At 54.5% G+C, this 23,464-nt stretch overlaps 2 protein-coding genes across 8 annotated transcripts in view; one reads left to right on the top strand and one right to left on the bottom strand.

Moving 5' to 3' along the window:
* Positions 1-21,471, bottom strand: part of NPHP4 (nephrocystin 4) — a 111,794-nt gene extending 90,323 nt beyond the window's left edge. For 5 of the 6 annotated variants that reach the window (XM_025856316.2, XM_073903435.1, XM_073903438.1 and 2 more), the window contains exons 1-5: positions 21,215-21,471; positions 15,205-15,386; positions 10,225-10,377; positions 2,223-2,395; positions 660-724 (exon numbers count right to left, since the gene is read on the bottom strand). In XM_025856316.2, the coding sequence (XP_025712101.1) occupies positions 660-724; positions 2,223-2,395; positions 10,225-10,377; positions 15,205-15,339 (526 nt within the window). In that variant the 5' untranslated portion in view covers positions 15,340-15,386; positions 21,215-21,471. Of the gene's footprint in view, positions 1-659; positions 725-2,222; positions 2,396-10,224; positions 10,378-15,204; positions 15,387-21,214 lie in introns of those variants that run through there. The other variant, XM_073903439.1, reaches the window with a different exon arrangement.
* Positions 21,472-21,621: 150 nt separating this feature from the next.
* Positions 21,622-23,464, top strand: part of KCNAB2 (potassium voltage-gated channel subfamily A regulatory beta subunit 2) — an 84,672-nt gene continuing 82,829 nt past the window's right edge. Inside the window, exon 1 of one of the 2 annotated variants that reach the window (XM_025856319.2) lies at positions 21,622-21,764. The gene's annotated coding sequence lies outside the window, so the exon portion shown is untranslated. The remainder of the gene's footprint in view (positions 21,765-23,464) is intronic. The other variant, XM_073903440.1, reaches the window with a different exon arrangement.

Below are 23,464 nucleotides of genomic sequence, written 5' to 3'. Positions count from 1 at the left end.
ACACCCCTGCCCTGGGCCAGCACGAGCCTCCACCCTGGGCCTCCACCCCGGGCCTCCAAGATGGCTTCCACCGGGCGCCCCTGTCCATCCTCCACACGGCCCTCCGGGTCACGGAGGTGCGGCAGGAAGCCCTGCTCTGCATCAGGCAGGCGCCCCCGGCTGCTGGGCCTCGAGGAGGATGGCGGGCACCCCTGCAGGACGGTCCTCTGCAGTCGGGCACAGCTGGATGGACTTGCCGAGCCGGACAGAACCCATGCACCTTGCAGTGAAAGGTTTCTGGTGCCGGCGTGGCCGCTGACAAACAGCAGCTACTTCCTCTGGTGGGCACAGCCACTGCCCCTGAGCCTGGGAGGCCCACAGCCCTCCCTCCCAGGGGCTCGGGGCTGCCTCTCCCGGGCCTGTCCGCACAAAGCAACACCCTCCCCTCAGGCCTGCGTGTCACGGATCCTGTCGCTGTGTCAACAATCCAAGCCCACGGTACACTTTGCCCTAATCCGCTAAATACATCAGCCAAGCTGACAATGGTTTAGGCTGAGAAAGAGCATAAGATGCACTCAAAGCGGGTAACCCTTGGGAAAGTTATAGGGGGGACAGAAGGAAGGACGGGAAGACTCCCAAAGCAACGCTGCAGGCCCGGCCAGGGGGGCCGCGTCTCTCACCCTCGATGGGGTCCTGGAGCCGCGGGTGCAGGAGGGCTCGGGGGGTGCCGTGATACAGCCTCAACCTGCAAAACAAGCCCACAGAGCGCACGTCAGCCCTCCGCACCTTGCCTTCAGTCCCGAAACGTCAGCCACACTTCTCACCCCACACCTGCTAGAGCCTTCTCAACGCCATACAATCACATCCTCTGCAGAAAAGAGACAGCTGGGCCGAGCAGCAGCCCCAGTGCCCCCAGAGCTCCCAGCCACACACCTCCAGTGCACAGAGAGCATCGCCTCAATGCACCCAAGGCCCAGGGGCTAGAAACACTACACCAGGGGAATTTATCATCTCTGACGCGTCCCACAAAAGACAACATCTGAGGAATCCTCAAGGCTGCGTATCTAGAGCAGTGGTTCTCACCCAGGGATGATACTGCCTCGCAGGGGACATTGTCCAGAGATATTTCTGATCGTCACAGCTGGGAGGGGAGAGGGGTGCTTCTGGCATCTGCTGGGTAAGGCCTGGGATGCTCTAGACGCCCTGCAGTGCACAAGGACAGCCCCCACAGTAAGGACAAGTCCAGCCCCGAATGTCAGCGAGCCGAGGCTAAGAAGCCCCGCCCAGAGTGACAACAGAAACTTCAGCCCCAGCTGACGGGGTGACACTGTTCGTGAAGAACATACTATTTAGCACCCACGGAACCTTACTGATGTGGGAAACAAAGGCAGAAGAAAAATGACTACCTACAGCCCATTGACAAGTCCTTGAAACAGGCACAGTGACCTTCCTCTAGGGACTCAGCTGCCTCGGTGTTAATACTTCGCTAAAGGCAAAAGGCAGTCTTAGCCCAACCCCCAGGACCCTCTAAGTCTACTTTAACATAGAAAAATTCCTTTGGAAACCTCCTTTATCTCTATCCCCCTCAAGATACATGTTGGAAATCATCCCCCAAGCATATGGCCCACCGATATACATCTGAAGGGTCTCATGACTCAGGTTTTATTAGACGGTAATAAATGACCTTTTCCCAACAATAGCTCAAGACCCTGGAAACCTTGCTTCCGAATTCCTTGGAGACTTACGCTCTCCCTGAACCCCTCCCAACTTGAAAGTGTATAATGGGCCACCACTCACGATGCCGGTGCAGCTCTTCCTGCCCACAGGTCCTGTGTCCGGGCTTTTTGTACCAAAGATGTCTCAAGAATTCTTTCTTGGCCATCGGCTTCGAACCCTAACGCCTTCCCTACATCACTTAGGACATGCGTAGCATTATCTCTCACGCCCAGATGATGAATCAGAGTCAAGAGTTTGGGTGACTGGCCTAAAACCCCACGGGAATCAGTGAGCACCCACCTCCATCGACTCCCACACCCAGGGCCTGAGCCAGGCCCGCTCCAGCCTAGGGGACACTTCCTTGGCTTACTCAGAAATGGCAAACAGTTAATCCCACAGGACACACTGTTAGGAACAGACCGCAAGTTGACCATCATAAAGCTTTCTAGTATGGCCAATGATGAGCAGTTAATTCTCCACAAAACGATGCTGGAAACCCCCAAGGATGAAGAAAACGAGGCAGATACCGCTTGTCCTGGGAGGCAGAGGTAGGAGATTCCAGCTTGTTGCCGAAGATCCGAAGAATTCCAAACCCACACGACAGAGCCTGGAGGGAGCCGTCCCGCTTCCGGCCTTCGGTGACCACCTCGACCACAGCTACCACATTAGGGTGGTTTAAGGACGTGTGGAAGTACACAGGCTGCAAAACAGAAGCCACAACTTTGGTGACGGACTGACCATCCGCCCGCTGCCGAGAGAGTACAGAAAAGGTGCAGGTGCGTTCGCTCGGCCGTCGTATAAACGCCACAAGCGTGTGGCCACATGGAACCCCGAGTCCCCTCCAGGGCGCCGCAGGAGAGAGCAGGCACAGTACAGTAGCTCCCTCGGAGTCAAGGAACGCTCCGGAGTGCCCAAAACCCAGGACATCAGACTACTGGCTTATGCTCCAGGAGCTTCCCACCCACAGAAAAGGCCGACAGACAGCAGGTCCTCCGTGTGCCACCCCATGGCCCGGCGAGGACCTGGTCACCGCGTGCACGCGCGCACACACACACACACCTGCTGAGCCACCTCACGGAGCACTCGCTGCATAAAATCTCAACACAACTCGCCAACACTGACTGTAATCCCTGAGCTATGGGTAACCATTATGAAGTTACCTAAACTAATGCTCTTTAAACTAAGCAGGAGCCTTAGATTTCTGGAAATGCTTTGTAATTATCCCCAGTTCAGAGCCCAACTAATATCTTTTTACAACAAAAAATCGCTTTGACATCATTTTCTTACAAGATTTTTTTTTTGGATGGAAGCCAAGCAGATGGTATTCAAGTTACTCTTAAAAGGTTTCCCACCTGTATGTTCCCACTCCCTCAAATGCAAATGGAGCCCCAGCTGGGCCCCATCCGTGCCCAGCACCAGGGGGCGGTGGAATGGGTCAGATCCACCTGCGTCCAGCCAGCCTCACTCTGATGTGTGCTCCCAGAGGGAAAGAAAGCACCTCTGCTCTGCCGTGGCTTCCTTCTACCTCATGAAGCCCAGACCGGCTGCTTTTGCCTGGGTGGCTCAGTTGGTTAAGGAACTGCCTTCAGCACAGGTCATGGTCCTGGAGTCCCGGGATCGAGTCCCACATCGGGCTCGCCGCCCATCGGGGAATCTGCTTCTCCCTCTGACCCTCCCCTCTCTCATGTGCTCTCTCTCTCTCATTCTCTCTCTCTCAAATAAATAAAAGAAAAAATAAAATAAAACCGATAAACGTCGTAGGCACAGAAGATGGAGACAGCGGGGTTTTGCAGAACAAACCTAGATGGAGGCACTGAGCTGTGGCTCTGGATGCAGAGGAGTCCCCGGAAGTGCATCTGGGGGACAAGCTCGGGTGCTGGGCCACCCGCTGAGCACAAAGACCACCCCCCCCCCACCAAGGCAAGGAGCGGTAAGGCAGGGCCAGGCTGCGCCGCTGCGAGGACGTGATTTAAACGTGGACTAATCCCCATTAACGAGTCATTACTATGGTGTCACCGGGAAAACATTTACTGTAATCACAGACTGTCAGCCCAGGATAACAGAGAGACACATTAAAACATCAGCCATGAGATATAAATCGTTATTCTATTATCTTTTATTGCAAAATGATGAAATAATGACCACTTACCGCTGACAGGTGGTTGGACCAAAAGAGAATTATGTTTCTGTTTCCAAGACTCGAGAACTGTTTCCGAAAGCCCCGCTGTGGAGTTGGGTCTGTCCCTGTCTCACCTCTTATATTTAGACCTGTGCACATCCGTGTTAGGAACCCTGCCTGCTTTCCCTTTTGGCGGTGAAACTAATATTTTAAACCCTGATGCAAAGCCGCAGCCATCGCCCACTTAGAGGTCACCTTGAAACTGCTCTGCCTGGAGGCCATGGGACCAGCTGCTTCGGCATGTCCCGAGTTCAGATCTATGGCTGCCCCCCTCCCTTCCGTTTACCCCCAAAAACAACTGTTCTGAGACCAAATCAACAAAAGCAGAGCCCCGTTGTTGTCTGCAAAGACCCCATCTTCAACCAGGAGGGTCGGCGGCTGGAAGTGCAGCATCCTGACCACGACCCGAGTCCTGATGGGTGTTACCGTGAAGGGCACGTGCTCTTTTCCAAACATAATTTACGGACCCTTCAGTGTGGGAACAGCACCGCACTGAAGAATTTCTAAGGAACCTGAAAACACAATCCCACCCTCAATTTCAGGGTTCAAAGGTAAAGGCTAGATTAGGCAGGCATAAAACACAAACCGTGCTCAGGACCGACCAGAAGCATGTGGAAGTAAAAGCCTCCCAGGGGTGAGAGCCCCAGGCAGCAAACCAAGGACGCCTGACCCAACTGCCGTTTCCACCTGCCCCAGCCATGCAGCCTTTAGCGGCGGATCCAGAATTCCCTGGTCAGCGCCAGTGAGGCAATCTCCTTGGATGACCCCTCTCGCCTACCCCCCCAGGAAGGTCACCTTGCCCAAAAAGTTTCTCTTTGCTAGAAACCTCTTCCCACCCCTTCTGTCTATAAAAGCCTTTCACTTTGTCTAGCTCCCCGGAGCTCCTTTCTGTTTGCTAGATGGGATTCTGCCCAATTCATGAGTCGTGAATAAAGCCAATTAGATCTTCAAATTTACTCAGTTGATTTTTGGTTTTTAACAAGCTTTAATCCCCTGGTCACCTTGCAGGGACTGTCCCCAGGAGGGCAAAGTCGGGCCAGCCCGGCTCACCTGTACCTAGGCGCCATGCCCACCACACATCCCACCAGCACTCAGCTGAGCAAAAACTGCAAACAAGCCCTCAGTCTAAGGACATTTAATTAACACCGTGCAGCAAGCTTTGAGAGGAAGATCCTAAGCATCAACTGAAATTGCATGATTAAAAGTTTGAGTCAAGCCCATCAAATTACCTGCAAGAGAGGGCCTCTCAAGACCAAAGGGGGGCCCTCATTCAGCCCAGTCACATCCCACCCATCTACATCTGACAGGTTTCCTCCCTGACAGGATAAACAGATTAATAGATCATGGAAATGCTCCTGTCTTAATGCCTGCATCTTCAAGAACACGGACACCATTTTGCCTCAGGGCCAGGTCCCCATTTCTCACCCACATGACAGAACTGAAATTGGGCCTCTGGTGATGCGCCTCCCTGGAGAGGCTGCAGCCGTGCGTCCCCAACGGCACCACCACCCAACCTGCCCCCTCCAGTCCCAAGCAGAAGGCTGGGCGGCACAGCCAGGGAAGAGCAGAGCGGAGATGACAACAGTGCCTTCCAAATAACTCTTTTTAAATCAATCTTTAATAAAATATCTTCAGGAAGGCAGATAACTTACAAACACTTCCTGCAGCTTCCCCCTTGAGGCTCGGATGGCTTCCTGTACACTTCCCACCGTAAGACTGAACGCTCCAGGCACGGGGAACTCGGCTACACGAAACTCTCTGCTGGGAAATGCGAAGTCTCCAGTTCCAAAGTCAAAAACTTCTGTTCACCCAGGACAGAGCCCACCATTACCCACAGCAAACGACACACGAGGATCCAGACCCACCAGGAGACTTGTCCAGCCCCAAACGTCAGCAAGCCGAGGCTGAGAAGCACTGTGCAGAGTGACAACGTAAACTTCAGCCCTGGCTGACGGGGTGACATGCTGCCTTCTCCGTCCTGCTGTGTCCAGCTCCTGAACAGAGCCTGGCACCATGTGCTTGCTGAACAGATGCCCACTGCCTACACGGTGTCTGTTCATGAAGACATACTATTTAGCAGTGACATAACCTTATGCACAGCGTTATCTCTCACACCCAGATGATGAATCAGAGTCAAGAGTTTGGGTCACTGGTCTAAAACCCGGAATAAGTGAAAGCCCACCGCCATCGACTCCCACACCCAGGGCCTGAGCCAGTCCCGCTCCGGCCTAAAGGACACTTCCTTGGCTTACTCAGAAAAGTAAGCAACCTCAAATACCCCACAGTATATATACTATTATGAACAAACAACACAAGTTGACAAATTTAAAGCTTTCTCTCGTCCCCCATGGCAGGTAGTTAAATCTCCATGCAATGAAGGCCCAATACTAGAAGCATCCTGGAGAGCAGTCATCCCCCCACTTCTGGCTCCTAGTCCCTGGGGTGCTCTCTGCAGAGCCAGAGAGGATGGGGCCCTCAGCAGAGGGAGACTCTCCACGGTCAGCACCCGAGGCAAGGACGCTGCCCTCCGGCTCCTGCCGTGGCCACGTACCCTGGGGAGCAGCCCAGACGACCCGAGAGAGGCAGCGTGGCTGTGGAGGAGGACCAGCGCACGTTCCAGAAGCAGGGGATTAATCAAGTCACTTAGAAGAGCTTCCAGAGTTTCCTTGGGATTACACTGATATTCCTTGACAGCATGCACTTTTAAAGAGAGCATTACATGGCTCCCTTTACTCTGATGAATGAGAACATTCAAGAACATCTTCTCACGGTGTTGGTTAAGTGAAGCAGAAGCAACACAATTAGCTTTATCTCGAGCTCAGATGCCTGGTTTCCCTACTCCTCTGGCAACAGCCGGGGCTGAGGCAAAGCCGGGGCGGGAGCGAGCCCCGTCTGCACGGCGGGCACGTGTGGAGAAGCCCCAGGACTCCTGCCCACTCACTCCCGTAAGTTAGGAGGAGGAGGAAAAACGGCACTGTCACGGGAAGCCTGCGCGTGGTTAGTTAGGGGCAGATTTAAAGGAGAATTATGTCCATCTCAGAAAGAAAATGTAGAAACTGCATGGTACTTTGGCTTTCCAGATTATTTTTTTAAAAGATACTTTTTGGGAGGTTGAACAAATTATTAACCATCTCAGCAAAAGTGAAAGGCAACTCCTATCTACGCGAGGATGGCCTGGAAGGGCGGCTCAGCACTCTGGTCTCGGAGCTGAGAGGCTCCACCAGGCAGCGCCCAGAAGGCCGAGTCCGAGGGAGGAAGGCTGAGTCCGAAGGGGGAGCCTGAGGGGGGAGGCCGAGGGGGCAGGAATTCATCATTCTTGGAAACACCAGCCTGGGTTCAAGGCCAGATTTCTTTTTTCAAGGTCTTTTTCCAGGACACTGTTTGCCAAGTAATAGAATCGGGACTAAACAGGACACTGGCAACTCAGGAAAAGCCCTGAGCACCCGAGCTTGGGTCACTAATCCGCGTCAGGACCGGACAGCCACAGTGGTTCCAAAGATGGTCCCCTGCTACTGGCGGCCTGCCCACCTCCAATCAGATCTCCCCCACGCCACCGCTGAGCAGTAAAACCAGAAAACACAGGCAATTAGCAAGATCAGAGAAAGATCACCGAGTTTCAGAGTCCCCTCAAAATAGGGCACAGTGTACTTATTTCCCTCCCGTGTGTCAGTGCCGCCACGGGAACGCTCTGCATTCCAATGGCCTGCGTGCATGGACACACGGACACATGCACATGCCGCACACGGGATTCTCTTTCACTAACTAAGTTGGAAAGACACCTATGTCCCTGTATTGGGAGCATGGAGGAAATGAGAGGAAGTGCTGGGCCCAGAGGACGCTGCTGAAGGGCGCGGCCAGCCGGCTGGAGCGCATTCCTGGGGCGCCACTGGCCTCTGCTGTCTGCCTTGGGCATAGCAGCCGGACCCCAGCAGCTTCCCGAGCAAGCCTGTCACTGGGTTCCGCCGACTGGCCCTGCTGCAGGCTCTGCTTCAGCGACTCCGGGGCTGAAGGGTGCAGAATCTTCCAGAAACATTAAACACCGTGGGCCTCACTAACCCGCCATCCCCTATCGCCATACCCAGCTCAGCAGAAGACGAAGTGTGAGGGCAGCCGAGGCTGAGCAGAAGTGGTGCTCGACTCCCCCGACTCACGACGTGGCCCTGAGCTGTGAGCCAGGAGGGCTCAGGACCAGCTGACATCTGAAGGGTCTCAGTCCCACGACCGGCGTGGAGCGCAGGCCTCGGGGGGTAGGAGTGTTACGTCTGGACAAGTCCAGGAGGAGCAGGCCAGTCCTGCAGAGTCACCAGAGCCAAGCCACCCCGGGCCGAGCACGGCCTGTGGGACACTACCCGCTACAGGGACATCCCGCCGCTCACCGCGGGCCGTGGAAAGGTGGGCTGAGGGGAGGACATGGAAGAGGGACTCATTCCAAAACCGCAACTGCAAAGCACTCCAGGGCCGATTTCGGTGCACACCTCCCTCCCTCGACTCTCGAGACTCTTCCAATGGGAGAGTGCAAGGTCCCGGGGCAGAGGCCGGTCAGGCGCAGGCCACAGAGCGGGCCCCCCAGGTCCGCAGCTCCCGGCACTCCTGGCCTCCGGACCTGCTGGATCACCCTTTAGGGAGGGACATATAACACCGACTCTGGAGGAAGGTGGCGCGACGGAATCCCATAAATGTGCTGTGAGCCAATGCCCTGCCCACGGATGACTCCCCACGAGGGGACTTCAGCACTCACTGTAGAAACTGTCACATACCAGGTGTCCCTGGGCCTGACCGTACACATGACAGAGAAACCCGAAGCCCAGCCCTCGAAGGCCGCCCCCCAGGACAGCAGAGGCTGAGCCCGGGCCAGGTGACCAGCCACACCAGGGCTTCGCCGCTCCTGGCGAACCTTGTCCTGTCACATCAGAGGTGTGAAGGCCATTCATCACCTGTGTCGGCACAGCCCTGTGAGGAGTCGCCGATGGGCCCACACGTGATCATGTACAGCATGGCCGGCCAGAGGCCTTCCAGTGGCATTGGCATGTGCTGTGTGACAACCTTAACATAAGACACACCTTCTGTCCCCAGGACGCATGTTTTAACCAGGCTTTATCGGACCTCCCTGGCCTCTGGGGGCAGGCGCACCCTCCACTACCCTGTGAAGGGAGGGCTCCCAGCAGAATCACTCCACGCCCGACCACAACCTTAGCTCTGGGCGGCAGCCGAGTGCAAGAGAGAGAGCAGCACGGGCTCCATGGCCCCCGGCCGTCTCATGACTGGGCCGGGACAGTCCCCAGCAGAAAAGGGCCACGCTGGGCTCTGGCTCATGCAGTGACACCTCCAAGAACGGCTGTGGTCACCGCCACCTCCATTATTCACGGCACTACCTGTCCCTCCAGCCCTACTCTACACACAAGAAAGACCAAGTCAACGGGGCCTCGGCCGTCTCCAGACCTGTGACCGTCAATCAAGCAGACCCGCCGCGCTCGGAAGCCCAGCCTGTGCACGTGCAAGCCCTGCTCGGCTCACAGCGCCTCCGCTCGCAGCTCTTCCCAGGACTAGCCTCCTCCTCCCGCAGGTTCAGCTTCAGTGTTCTCTGCGAGGGGAGACCCTCCTTCTTCACCTTTCCGTGGCAGGTCCCCCTTCTCCCCTGGGGACAGCAGCGCACTGGTCTCCTTCCAAAGCTTACCACAACTTGCAATGACTCTGTCACCTGCCTTGGCTACCCCATCCTGTGCCATGAGTGCCACGCCCAGGCCGCCCACCACCACCCCCTGGCACCCAGCCACAGGGCTGAACAGAACTTGTATTTGGTGCAGCTGAACCAGGACAGAAAACGCCCACCTGCGTGCGGCCAGACACAACCAAGTGGGCCAAGCCGCGTTAGGAAGCAACACCGATGCAACCACCCAGGGTGGAAACGGAGGCAAGGGTTCGAGTCCAGGCTCTGCCACCTGCTACCTGGACAAGTCACCTTCCTTCTAAGTTTCAACTCCTCATCTTTAAGACAAAGAAAGAAGCCAAAATGAAAGGAGGAAGACAAGGAAGGTGAGGGGAAACGGGGGAGCCAGACGAGATCAATAATTTCCTAACTTCGTTCCAAGAATCTCAAGGTTCCTTGAAGGCGAGAAAACCCCCAAGTGCTCCTGCCCTACGGTTTCGGCAGAGCCACGCACTCTCATCCGTTTGGGACATTGGGCTTCCACGCAGGTTTTTTCTGGAGACGACGTGCCCCAGTGCTGGACAAGCTTTGCAACGGCCCCTCTGCTGCTCCGTGGCGCTTCCCGGGTCTGAGACGCACAGGTCGTGACCGCAGGTCATATCCCCTGGGCCGCAGAGCAGCCCTGCCCACCACCACAGCCCACCTCATCGAAGACGATCCTGGACGGCTGCCTGGGGAGCTGTTCCGCCGGCCTCACCGCGGTCTTCCACGTCCTCCCGAAAAAGTGTCGGTAGGTGACGTCAAAGAGAGACACACGCAGATGGCAGCCAACCTCCGAGAGCACCTCCAGCACTCCCTAGGAGACAGAAGGGAACCGGTCCTGAAGGCTGCTCGACATCAAGAGCCATGCCCCTGTGCTGACCGACCAGCCTGGGAGACCCGGCTCACTTAGCATCCACCTTCAGGTATCAAGATCCCTCGGGGGAACTGCCTCTCTGCCACGGCCAGTGGTCTTGGTAGGATTATGCATCGGAGTACCTGGCCCTCTCCGGGCCAGTCAGAACAGTGAAGTCCCAAGGCACAAACATGGGCCTAAGACCGCCCCTCCCGGGGCCAGCTAATTCCTAGACAGACGAAATGACCTGCCTTCCAGAACATCTATGATGTGCAAACCAACCAATCCAGAGTCCAGACTCCCACCTGCCCCTCTATCTGGCTCTCTCCGAGGCCACCGAGATTATTCACACCGGCCAATCCTAAACCTGGTCAGCCTGCCTTATGTGTTCCCTCCCAGGAAAACCACAGTGACAGCTCTTGGCCACGGTCTCCCATGTTCCACCTCCCAAGCGACCCCACGGGGCCCTATGTGGCCTGGCATACCCCCATCTCTTGGGCCCGGTAACAAACTGTCTTCTCCATGTTGCCCTCGTCGGCCCCAAATACAAACGAAATCCCACACCTGCCTGTGTAACCGCAGCAACTCTGAGGGGAAGAGGAGGGGCCCATGTACCCCGTAACTCAGCGGGGGCCTCTCACAAGTCCCCGGCTTGGGCACTTCGCACAGCTCACAACTGTTTTGTCCGTTACCCGCCCCCCCCAGCTAGCCCACGGAGGTGGCGGGGTGGTGCGGCTGATGGGCTGGGTGTGGGAAGTGAGGGACCGAAGCAGGAGGGACGGGGTGGCCGGCCACTTCGGGGTGCCCAGGCCTTGCCCTGTGCTGGGAGTCCTAGGTCCCTAGCGAAGGACGATGGCATGTTCTCTGTCCGGGGCTGCTGGGAGCGAGGTGGTGCTGGCTATGAAGGCAGGGAACACAGCCGTCAGGCCTGGAGGAGGCCCCCAAGCCCAGTTTCTATCACAGTTACGGGAGCCCCCCCCACTCACGGGGCCTCGCACACGGGCTGCCTCTCCACCCACCCCCCTCCAGTCTGCCTCTTCTCAAGAGCCTCCCCCGCCTGTGGCTCACTCCCCTGCCTTCCCTGACCACGCCCAGGCTCTGACCCTGCTTTCTATTTCCCCAGCGTTCATCCAGCTATCTGCCAGCCCCAGACGAGTGTGAGCTCTGGGAGGACAAGAGCCCAGAATAGTCTCTTCCCTGCTCCACCCTTAGGGCCTGGAGCCAGACTTCACCCATGGAGATACTCGGGGCGCTCACCCCCCAGGGGCCTGGTCCTAGACCTCCCCTTGTGGCTGGTCCTGCCCAGGGTGCCTCCATTAGCCTTTTTCTCCTCCACCTCCTCCCCGCTCCTGCTTCCCACTATGCTCTCAGAGAGGTAGGCGCCAGCCAGGACCTGCTAAGTCCCAAACCTTTCTTACTGACCTACACTTCTTCCCGGAGCTCCAGACCCTAACCACTCCTCCACCTGGATGCTACTTTGTAACCCATTTCTGTTCAGGTAAGTTTCTAAATGGTCTCTGCTGCAGCCTGAAGACAGAATATGGGACAGTCATCCATGCCCCCCACACAGCTCCAACCATACAGTGGTGCCCAGGAAACATCAAACTGAATTGGAATAGCCATCTCAAAGCAAAGAAGTGTAATCAATGTTCATGGTAAAAGTTAAACTCAATGAAACAGGTAAATGGAATGGCCAAAAAGATATACGAAAATTATTAAGAAAGTGTCCTGCGTTCAAAAGCATGTAATATTTTTAGCCAATTCCTTTCACAGGGAAGCTTGCAATCACCTAAAGCTGTCAATTCTCAAAATAACTAACATCATACAAACTTTCTAAGACTACACTTTTTCACATTTCCTACTTGGTCTTTTTTTTTTCTTCCTACTTGGTCTTCTTTTAAATGCTATCTATTCACTGATTCTTGTATGTACAGTTGACCCCTGAACACCACGGTCTGAACTGCAAAGGTCCACTTATATGTGATTTGGTTTGGTTTTGACAAACACAGAACAAGACTGTAGATGTGTTTTCTCTTCCTTACGATTTTAATAGAATTTTCTTTCCTCTAGCTGACTCTATTGTAAGAACACAGTGTACAATACATATAGCATACAAAATACGTGTCAATCAACTGTTTACATTCTCGAGAAGGCTTCTGGTCAACAGTAGGCTATTACTTGTTAAGTTTGGGGGAAGTCAAAAGTTACATGTGGATTTTTGACGGTGGGGGGGTCAGTGCCCCTAACCTCCACATTGTTCAAGAGTCAGCTACAAAACCTGTAAAACTTTGGGTTCCTGTGTTAAACCCCACCTGATCCTTTATGTCTATCACTAGATCTGATGTCCTAATATTTTAAGGATTTTTGTGTTAATATTCACGAGGGATGTCAGTAGGTAATTTCCTTGTGATGTCCTTGCCTGATCTAGTTATCGGTTATGGCAGCCTCAAAAAAAAAAAAAAAAAAAACAGCTGGGAAGCATTCTCTCCTCCTCTGTTTTCTAAAAGAGTTTATCTAAAAGTCATATTATTTCTTCCTTTGATACTTTACAAAACCCAACAATTAAGTCATCTAACTCTGGAGTTTCTTTGTAGGAAGCTGTTAAATTATGAGTTCCATTTCTTTAATGAACACAGGACTTTTTCTATTTTCCATTTCTATTAGTGTGACTTTGGGTAAGCTGTGCTTTTCAAGAAATGTGTCCATTTCAACTAAGTTATCAAATTTGTTGGCACACAAGTTATTCATGGTATCCCTCAACTATCTTCCGCACAACTGTAGGATATACAGTAGCGCTCCTTTCCTTCCTAATATCGGCAATTGGCGTTTTCTCACACATGATCAGTCTTGTAGTTTATCAAGCTTATTAATCTTTTCAAAGAACCAAATTCTAGCTTTGCTGATCTTCTCTATTATTTGCCCTTTCTTAACTGATTTCTGCTAAATGAGCGGAAATCTACCATTTCCTTCTTCTGTTCTCTTTGGGTTTAACTTATTCTTCTCATGTAGATTCTTACGGAGGACACAGAGGCCATTGATTTTACACCTTTCTTCTCCTCTTGCTGTAAGTTTCGCCCCTTTATCTCTGATAATACTCCTCACCGTGAAATCGACGCTGTCTGATGCCAGCACAACACAGAGGTTTCTTACTGGGTTTACAGGGCCTATCTTTTCTCCATCCTCTGACTTTCATACTACAGTTCATGTCTTTCTGTCTAACGTGTTCTTTTTTATAAACAACCTCTAACTGGGTCTAACACATAACTCCAAGTCAGGGAATTCCACTTGTAGGAATTATTCTACAGACATACGTGTACCTATGTGTAAATGAAGTGAATCGTTGCAGCTGTGTAATAGCAAAGGACTGGAAAAAAAATCTGTGTTCATCAACCAGGGTCTGGATAAATAAATGCAGGTTCATCCAAACAGAGAAATACTATGTTGTCTTAAGACAGAATGAAATTCTTCATGTAATGACATGAACAATCTATAAGACATACTGCTATGAATATTTTTTTAAGCAAGATAATACAGGTATATTCATCTGCTGTATTTGCTTAGAGTTTCTGGAAAGTTATACGAAACAACAGGTCACATTGGCTGTGTCTAGCGTGGGACGCTGCTGCCTTAGGGACTCCGTGGAATGATACACTTTCCTCATGTACCCTAGTGAATTTTGAACAATGATAATTACCTTTTCAAAAACAAATAAATGCAAATAAACAAATGAAATAAAATGGAACAATAAATAAAATTTCCCTCCTAAAATTCCTAGGAGAGAGGACGGTGCTGTCCACTAAGCTGTGAGCTCCTATAAGGCGGAGGCTGCCGGCGCTGTCTGCCCGGGCTGGAGCCCAGTGGCTGCCTGGAGCGGGGCACCCCGCGCCCCTTCTCCCAGACTGTCTCCTCTTCTGTGAGATGCTGTCATGAGGCCCCCCGCTTCCAAGGGCTGCAAGGAGGCAGCAGACTAAACGGGAAAGTGTTGGGCAGTAAAAGCTGGAAGACCGGCAGCCACCATGGGGCTAACAGCACCAACGCACAGCAGGCGCTGAAGCAGAGGGCTTGGAAGTGAACGCCATAGGGCGTGAGTGGCTTCCCAGAAGTGAGCTCTTACAGCTCCGGTATCCCAACAACTGTGAACACACAGAGAACCATGCTACCATCTGCAGAGGACATAGCCTTGCCAGGCCAAACCCTACAAAAAGTCACATGTTCCCAATGGCAGGTCTGGATCCTTCTCATGCATCCCCCTGGGTCTCACTAGAACCATCCGATTACGTGGGTGCTCGGTGGGCAGCGCAGAAGCACCAGCTTCTCCAGCAGTTTCCCGGCCCCTGAAGGACACAGACAGGTGCAGAGCCACAGAGCAAGGGCCTGAGTGTGCAGAAGGCTGTGGTACATCCAGGCACATGGCTTCTGCCAAGATACCCAGAGCTCTGCCCCTGCAGTTCTAACCGTCAGGCTGCAAGCAGGCTGTGTTGGGTCGTGCACGGGCCCACCTCCCGCAAACAACCTGGCTCAGAAATAACACAAGAAATCAGATTACCTGGGTTTTAAAATGGCTCTATTGTGGGCAGAAAGAAACCCTTTACCCAGTGTCAGAAGTGCTGACCGAGTCGCTGAATTGTGTATTCTCTTTGCTGATGAGCCACTTTGCCTCCAAACACTGCCAAGGCCCAAGGTAATGGGCACAGTGGTAAAGACTTAAATAAATAAGTGAAAATCAATATCCCCTCAGCTGAGAGCAGTAGTAACATGCATAGGACAATAAATAGCAAATTTCTTTACCTGCTTAATGAGTGGCCCATCGAGACACTTCAGGACACACTGAAACGCTTTCGATTCCTTTAAAGGCTGGCGTGCTCTCTGTGGGTGGGGAGGGACCAGCACGTTCTGGTCCAAAATCCTGAGCCAGTCATTCATTCTGCCAGTCTGAGGGTCACCTGGGCCTCTAGGATTACCTGTATGATCTGTGTTCGAATAAATAAAGGAGTTATAAGGGCTATAGTGCTCAGAGAGATTCTGAAAGTTTCCTGCCTCCCCTTGCATCTCAGAGGAACCACCATCCCCAAAAATCACACTTTGCAATTCCTCCCTCCAAACCCCAGTGCAACAGACTGGTCCCTGTGCCGCCTTCCCCTGGCAAACATGCCCCTCTTGCTCCAAATCCCCTCTCTGTCCCTGCTTTCAGGAGCCAACTACAGCACGACTATGCTGGCCTCAGTAACTGGCACAGAGACACGCACATGCAAGGCTGCTTTGTACAGCTGTGGAGGTTGAGCACTACACAACAGTGTCAGGGCTTGGGGACTAGGGCTATCTTAGAAGGGACTAGGAAGCGTGACCCAATCAGAACCAAGAAGATATACATCTCACAGCTTCTGCTAGCTCTGCCGAGAGAAGGAAGTAACTCTTTTCTGCAGCCCTCAGAGCAGAGAGGTCATCGGTATGAAGTCGTCAGAAGCCACCATGGGAGCAGCTTCCTTGAGACACACAGGAAAAGCAGAGCAAAAGCAAGGGCCAATGGGTCTCGGTGTCACAGTTAGAGCCCTGGCTCAAGGAAACCCTAGAGCCACCCAGGACGGCTCAGCTACATGAACAGTCTCTTGTTGCCAAAGCCGGTCTGGGACAGATTTTGAGTGTTACGGGCTTCTGGGTGACCTGGCTCACTAAGGACGTGATCCCCCTTCTAGCCAGAGATGTGAACCTTCTCTATTCTCTAGCCGCTTTTCAGCTGACACAGAATCTTAAGCTCTTGGCTTTGATAAGAGGCTGAATTCTGTACACTAAAATGACATGCAAGATAGGGCAATGGATTTCGTCTCCCAAGACGGTGGTTCTTTAAATGGGGTCCCCAGACCCTCCAGTTCCCTGGGGTCGTCAAGGGCTCCACAAGGTCAAAGCTAGTTCCATAACATTCAGATGCTGTTTGCCTTTTTCACTGTGTGGACATTTGCGCTGGTGAAGCAAAGGCAAGTGTGGGCGCAGTGTGAGGCCTCCGTGAGCCCCAAGGCAGGCGCACCAAACCCTCAGGCCGCGGTGCGTTCTTCACTCACAGCAAAAGGCAGAGCAGCTTCACTTAGGAATATCCTCGGTGACGCTGTGAAAACCAAGAATTTTATTACATCCTGACCCTTGTGTACGGGCACTTTTAACACTCTGTGATGAGAAGGGAAATACACAGCATGGACCCGCTGCTCCTGTCATCCGGCGATACCACCTTCACTAAAAGAGCCACTGAGAGACGGACCGTGCTTATTCAAACTCGGGCACTTTGCAGTCTCCCAAATGTGAACTAAATGAATCTGTCACCTCAAGGAAAACTGGTAATAAGAGTTGGGCTTGCAGGCAAAAATCAGAATTGGGAGAATCTGTATCCTCCACTGTGAATCTGACAGCTTCCTCCTCCTTGAAGACGCTCCTGGAGAGATGGATGCGGATGACGACAGAAGTCATCTTTTGAAATCGTAGGATTAAATGTGCGCTATTTGGAAGATCAGCACACCTTAGAAGCAGTATTTTCCAGGTGAGCAATGCATCATGGTATAAAAGCCTGCGTGAGTGAAAGATCCATCCAAAGTGCAGGACAGACCGAAGGACTTTAATGTACTAGAGCATGAAAAGTTCACAGGCAGGGCGCCCAACTCCACATTGCACAAACCTTTAAGAAACCACCACTTGTGGAGTTTGGGTAAAGTACCAGAGGAGAACGTCCACAATTACCTAGGACACTCCTCCCTTCTCTGGGTGAGGCCAAGTTTCTTTCAAATACTTCAACTAAAACAACTTTCTCAACAGTTTAGAAACAGAAGCCTAGGGGTGCCTGGGTAGCTCAGTCGGTTAAGCCTTTGACTCTTGGTTTTGGCTCAGGTCATGATCTTACGGTCATGGAATAGAGCCCCAAGTCAGGCTCCACACTCAGTGGGTAGTCTGCTTGAGATTCTCTCTCTCTCCCGCCTTCTGCCCCTCCCCCCCATGCTCGCGATCTCTCTCCAAATAAATAAATAAATCATAAAAAAAAAAAAACCCAGAAGCCCATATGAGACCCAGCTGTCTACTATGCCAGACGCTACAGAAACTTACAAAAATGCAAAACCACCCTCTTCCTGCTAATTTTTTTGTTCTGGAAAACAACTGGTTTTCATAAAAAAATACATTTTATGCTAACATGTAACAGGTCTATTGTTATCTCTACATAAGCAATAACATTAACATTTCTCAGATTTCCTTTCCAATACAGTAAACACTAGTAGATACAATTAAACAAAAGGGGGAGGCAGGAGGGTCAGAGAAAAGGTCAGGTGACCACAAAGCAGACAGAGAAGTGAAGGAGGGAGGGGCCGCAAGCCAAGGACCAGCTAGAAAAGGCAAGGAAACAGATGCTCCCCTAGAGCCTCCAGGAGAAACACAGCCCTCCCACACCTTGACTTTAGCCCAATGATACTGATTTTGGACTTCCGACCTCCAGAACTGAAAGAGGATAAATCTGTGTTGTCTTCAGGCACCCAGTTTGTGGTATTGTTACAAAAGCCACAGGACACTCACACAGCTGTCTACCACTTGTAAGCAGCGGAGGCCTGACACCCAGCAGGAGGGCCGCCTGCCCAGGAGAGCATCTCGGAGGCTCCGGGGCCAGCTGCTGGGCCCACCTGGCCCCTAAGTTTCCCGTGGTCACAGCACTTGCCACCTGTCCTGTACAGACCTGCCCACTGGCCAACCACTTGCATAAGGGGATCTATGTTCCTGTGTCCTTGGTATCTGGCTCACCATCAGAACTCAATAAATTTTCATAAAATCAAATTGAAGTTTCAATAAAGTTGACTCCCAAGCTTTTTTTTTTTTTAAGAGAAATGTTGTTTTCCTGTTGACCTTCATTATAAAACGGGGACATTAATTCATACAAAGTGAGGCCATTAAGGACTGAAACTTCCTGGGGCACCTGGGTGGCTCAGTCGGTCAAGCATCTGCCTTCCGCTCAGGTCACGATCTCTAGGTCCTGAGGTCGAGCCCCACATCGGGCTCCCTGCTCAGTGGGGAGCCTGCTTCTCCCTCTCTCTCTGCTGCTCCCCCTGCTTGTGCTCTCTCACTCACACACTGTCTCAAATAAACAAAATCTTTAAAAAAAAAAAAAAAAAAAAAGGACTGAAACTTCCTGTGTAGGAAGTCCTTTGTGCCTCAGGAGCACTGTGGCAGTGTCACCCTTGGAAGGGGCCCCTGCATGCTGCCCGTAGTGTTTTCCCAGCACAAGGACAGCGCTTCCTTTGCAGGCTTTGCTCATTTGCCCCCGATTCCTGACCCAACACCTCCTTCCCCTCCCCCTGGCTTCCACACTTGGCGGGCAGATGCCAAAGAACACTTCCGTTCTAGTCCACCTGGCCGGGGAAACACATCCATGGGACTGCCCTAGGCTGCACCAGTAGGAGGCACACGGGGAGGAAAGGCATCCCTTCTGAAAGGGACAGCCACCCAACCAAGAAAGAGAGAGCCGGGCACATAGAGGCAGGCAGCAACAGTCTGAGTGGCCAATGGAGGGAGAGGGCACCTGAGACACAGGCTCCTGGGGGTTCCCACAGATGGGCACAGAGCTCTGCCCTTCCCTTCCCTTCCTCCCAACCCCCACCTGACTGCCACCTGACCCTCCTTCCTCTCTACAGCCACTCTGCCCCCACTCTGCCCAGCTAAAATTCCTCCCGGACACCACGCCCTCCTGGTTCCCCTCGGCACACACATGACGCCCCCCCCCCGGAAAATTCCCACTCGTCCTCTAGCAGTCAGATTAAATGCCCCTTCCTCAAGGTGAGCACCCCCATCCCCCACCGGTTGCTCCCCCACAAGGGATCCTGTCACAGAAGGCCACCATGCTTCCTCGGTCTCCACATTTCTCTTGTCCTGCAAGACTGAGCTCAGTGAGGTCAGGGCTGGGTCCTCAGTGAAAATCTTTTTAACAATTAAGTAAATAATTAAATTGCACTGTGGAGGACTTAAGAATGCTATGGAGAGAAGACAGGACCTTTGGGGCTGGATGAACAATAAAGAGAAAACAGAGCGGCTCCATGCTTTGAGCCCACAGAAGGAGCTCTCCAGGGGAGAAACAACACAAGAAAATGCACCAGGTTTCACCGAGGGCCTACTGTGAGCCGGGCACTCACAGACCTTTTCATGTGTATTATTCCGACAACTGTGTAGGTAAGTATCACAGACAAGGACAGTGAGACTCGGGTTAAACGGCCCGGCCAAGGTCACACAGCTGGTCATGACCAGCCTCAAAGCCATTACAATCAAAGCCAGGAGCGGCCCTGGAGCCCATGGTAAGACCCAGGCTGAGGAGCCCCGGCTAACCTCCGCGGTTCTCAGACTTCAGGGGAGTCTCTTGCCTTCCCTGGATCTGGGTCTCATCTACAGGATGAGGGGACTATGAAGTCTCCCAGCGGGCTCTGCTCTGCACACCTCTTGTGCTCCAGTGCACACAATGATGGAGATTGCCAAATACCAGGTCTCTCCAGTGGGGCAAAGACAAGAGAGCGAGTGTGAGCAGCACAGAGGAGACAAGCCGAATTCAGTCTCCTTGGGCAGGGGGTGCAGAGAACAGGGAACTCCAGCGCTGAAGAGGTAAGCCAGGATGAAATCTCGCCACCGGTGGTTCTCTAGAGAAGGGGGGGGGGGGGGCAGGAGCCAAGAAGCTGTGCGAGCAGAGGGAAGCTTCCTTCCAAGCAGTGAACAAGATCTGGGAAAAGCTTTAGGAAGCTTTTTTGGGAGTAAGTGGAGATCTAATCAAGCACTGCCTAGAATTCCCTCACTCAAGCAATCCTCTGCATACATACCAGGTGCCAGGTACTGGGGAAACTGTCCTAAATATAGCAGACAAGCTCCCTGCCCTCATGGAATGTATCTGGTGTGAGGCAGAAAGACAGGATATAAGTTAGCACACAAGGAAGCCATGGTGCGATCTATGAAAACGACAGAAAGGTGTGGAGCGTGCAGTGAACTGGGACGGAGACTGGGTTGGAAGCGGAGACCGCTATCCACAATCATAGGACATAGCAACACTGAAGACAGGAGCGGATCTGAGAACGGAGCAGTCTTCTATGGAGACAGGCCCTGGAGACGCGCACAGGTGAGGCCTCGAGTCGGAAGGAAAGCTTAGGAGAGCAAGCATTCGGGCTGCGGGAAGGGCCCAGGTGGCCAGCTCTAAGCCGGTCAGGAAGTCAGCGAGATGGACAGCGGAGGGGAAGGCGGGAGTGGATCCAGGGGTGGTCAGAGGCAGGCAGGACCCGCAGGGCGGACAGAGCCTCCTGCAAGAGCCAGAGTCTAGCAATCTCCAAATGGGCGGCGGCTCTGCGAAGCGCCAGCAGGGAACAGGCACCCGGCCAGAGATGAGGACGCAGCCGGGGCACAGGCACCCTGCAGGGGTCCCCCACTGGGGTCTGGCCGAGGAAGGGCTGCGGGACGCCGAGTGCGGAGGGCCAATGTCAGGGTCTCAGCAAAGCCCAGGCCGTCCGCACCGCGCTCTTCTGAAGCCGAGCGGCAGCAGAGGGGCGCAGGGTCAAGGGCAGAATGCGCAAGCTGAGCCCCAAGGACCCCCGACGCCCACGGGCACCCCGGGCCGCAGCGAGTGTCAAGACCCGGGCGGGATGCGAATGACGCGGGTACCCGATCCCCGCGGAAAGCCGCACGGAGCACCCCCACCCCGGGCCCGGGGAGCCCCCGGCCGCCTCGGCCGCCCCCTGCGCTCCAGGACGCGTCCAACCTCCCCCGCGGCGCCAGCCGGCATGGTTCCGCCCGCCGCGGGCCGCGTTACCTAGGAGACGGGCCCGCCGCCGCCGCCGCCGCGCCCAGGCCGCCGAGGCTCACGCTGTCGAGGACGTGCCCCCCCGACGGACCCAGAGCCCCGCCGGCCTTCCGGTACCCGCCGGAGCCCCAGGCCTAGCGGGCTGAGGACCGGCCGCGGGTCTCCCGATCCACCGCCCCAGCGGGAGGAGCCTCGGCAGGCTGCGCGCCGCGCGTCCGGGCCGGGAACCCGCCCCGCGTCAGCGTCGTTGGCAGGGCCCCGGGACCAATCGGAGCCCAAGCCCCGAGGCTCCGCTCCGGTAGCGCCGGCGAATCGGCGCGGCGGCGGGCCCGTCCTGATTTGCATGGCCGGCGACCCCTCAGCCAATTGGACTATGACTGGCGTGAAGGACAAACAATGAGAAGCTAGTAGAGGCGTGGCCCCGGGCGTCCCACGAGGTGAAGATGCTGCAGGCGGAACCTGGCCGAGCGAGCGGGATTCGGGGGCGCTAAAGTCGCCGGGGCAGGGCGGGAAGGAAGATCCGGAGCGGGGCACAGGATTCGGAGCTGGAGCCCCCCAGGTAAGTGCGGGGGGACCCCGGCGGGCCGCGCTGTCCACCGCCGTGCGCCGAGGCAGCGGCGGCGGGCACCCGCGAGGCCCGCGCTGATTCTCCATCTCCTCTTCCACAGCGCGTCCCCGCGCCCGCCTCCGTCCTTACCTCCTCTCCAGCGGGCTCACCTCCTTCTCCATCATCTCCCTTCCCCCATCCCGCCCGACCTTTCAGCTCCCATCCCCGACCCCTGCCCCAAACTTCATCCCTCCCTTCGTCCCGGTGCATTCATCCCCATCTCTGCCACCTCCCCTTCCCGCAGCCTCGCCTCCCCCTGCCCCCATCCCCCCTTCCCATCCCCTCTCCCGGCCTCTGCGCAGCCCCATCCGAGCGCGCCTGGTCACGGACCTCCGCGAGATTGCTCCCGAAGGCTCATCCTGCCTCTCGCTCCCGATCCCTGTCCCCATCCTCCCATCCATTCTGCTCCCAGCCCCTCTGTCTCCTTCTGTGGACGCTCTCCCTCCACCTTGCAGATCCCCAGGACCTTGGCACTCCCTTCCTGCACCAGTTCCTCTGGCTACCTACACACCCAACCCCACCCAGCCCCGTCCCTGTGCCCCTTCCCCGTCTTCAGCTTCTCTTCTCTCCCTGCCTCCCTACCTGCTGCTGCTCCCGCAGGACGCAGGGACCCAAGCAGCTGCACCGCTCTTCCTGCCGCGGCCGCAGCAGCCCGTGTACCTGCCCACCTTGCCACCCTCCCACCCAGGCGCACCCTGGCTCCGCTCCTCCTGCCGTTTGTCCTGGGGGATCCCGGAGGGGACTGCGCTTTGCCTAGAGCATCCTGAGGGGCTCCAGGTGGGAAGCCCCTTGGCCCCCTTTCCTGCCTTCCTTCCTGGCCACCATCACCCTCCCCACCCCACCCCCACTTCCCGGCTCAACCTCACTTTGTGATTCAGCATTTTTGGGGTTGGTAACTTTCTTTGCTTCCTGGCATGACAGGACTCGACTGTGGGGCTGAAGGCTGGGGATCTTGACCTGGCAGTTGGTTACCGTGGCCACCTTAGGAAACAGACCTGAGTTGCCTGGTGGGGAACAAGAGTGGGGAGCAGGGGACCGGCCAGTGGGGGCTGCCTTCTCTCCCTTCCATTTGTCTGTCCTGTGTTGAACCGCATCCAAGGAGAGATGACATAAGTCATAGCTCTTGGGGAAATGGGGTATTAGCATTTATGGAAATTAATACATCCACACCCGAGGAGTAAGAACACCCAGTTCAGGCCACAGCTGTCCCACTGTCTGTTGTTTCAGGATTCCTTCTTTCTCTGCAACTTCTCCTCCCCCTCAAAAACGCCATCCCCCTTCCAGTGCCAAGAGCAAGCTCCCACTCTGCTAACACATTGCAGGGCTTGGGGACCTGCGTGTGGGGAGCCCCATCTGCCCTCCTGATTGTTGCTTGGAAAAGCATCTACCTGCAGAGCCAGGCTCCTGTGCGGTCCCTGGGCTCCTGCCTGTGTGCTCTCTCAGCAGGGGCCCAAAGGGCATTGGCTCCCCAGGTTATGTCCTTTAGAACGCTCCAGGTCCATACCCAGCCTCAGTGGCACTGATGGTGTTTGGGGTACCGTACAATCCTGCCTGGAAAACAACCTGGGGGAGGCATCCCATATAAAACCAGGTCCAGCTGCTTGTGTTTCTCTCTACCCTGCCAGTGGCCAGACACTAGGCCCTGCTCAGCA

This window comes from Callorhinus ursinus, unplaced genomic scaffold (assembly GCF_003265705.2).
Source record: "Callorhinus ursinus isolate GAN/ISIS: 27379988/994484 unplaced genomic scaffold, GSC_fseal_2.0 scaffold18, whole genome shotgun sequence".
Classification (NCBI taxonomy): Eukaryota; Metazoa; Chordata; class Mammalia; order Carnivora; family Otariidae; genus Callorhinus; species Callorhinus ursinus.
This window is presented reverse-complemented; position numbering and strand designations above follow the sequence as displayed.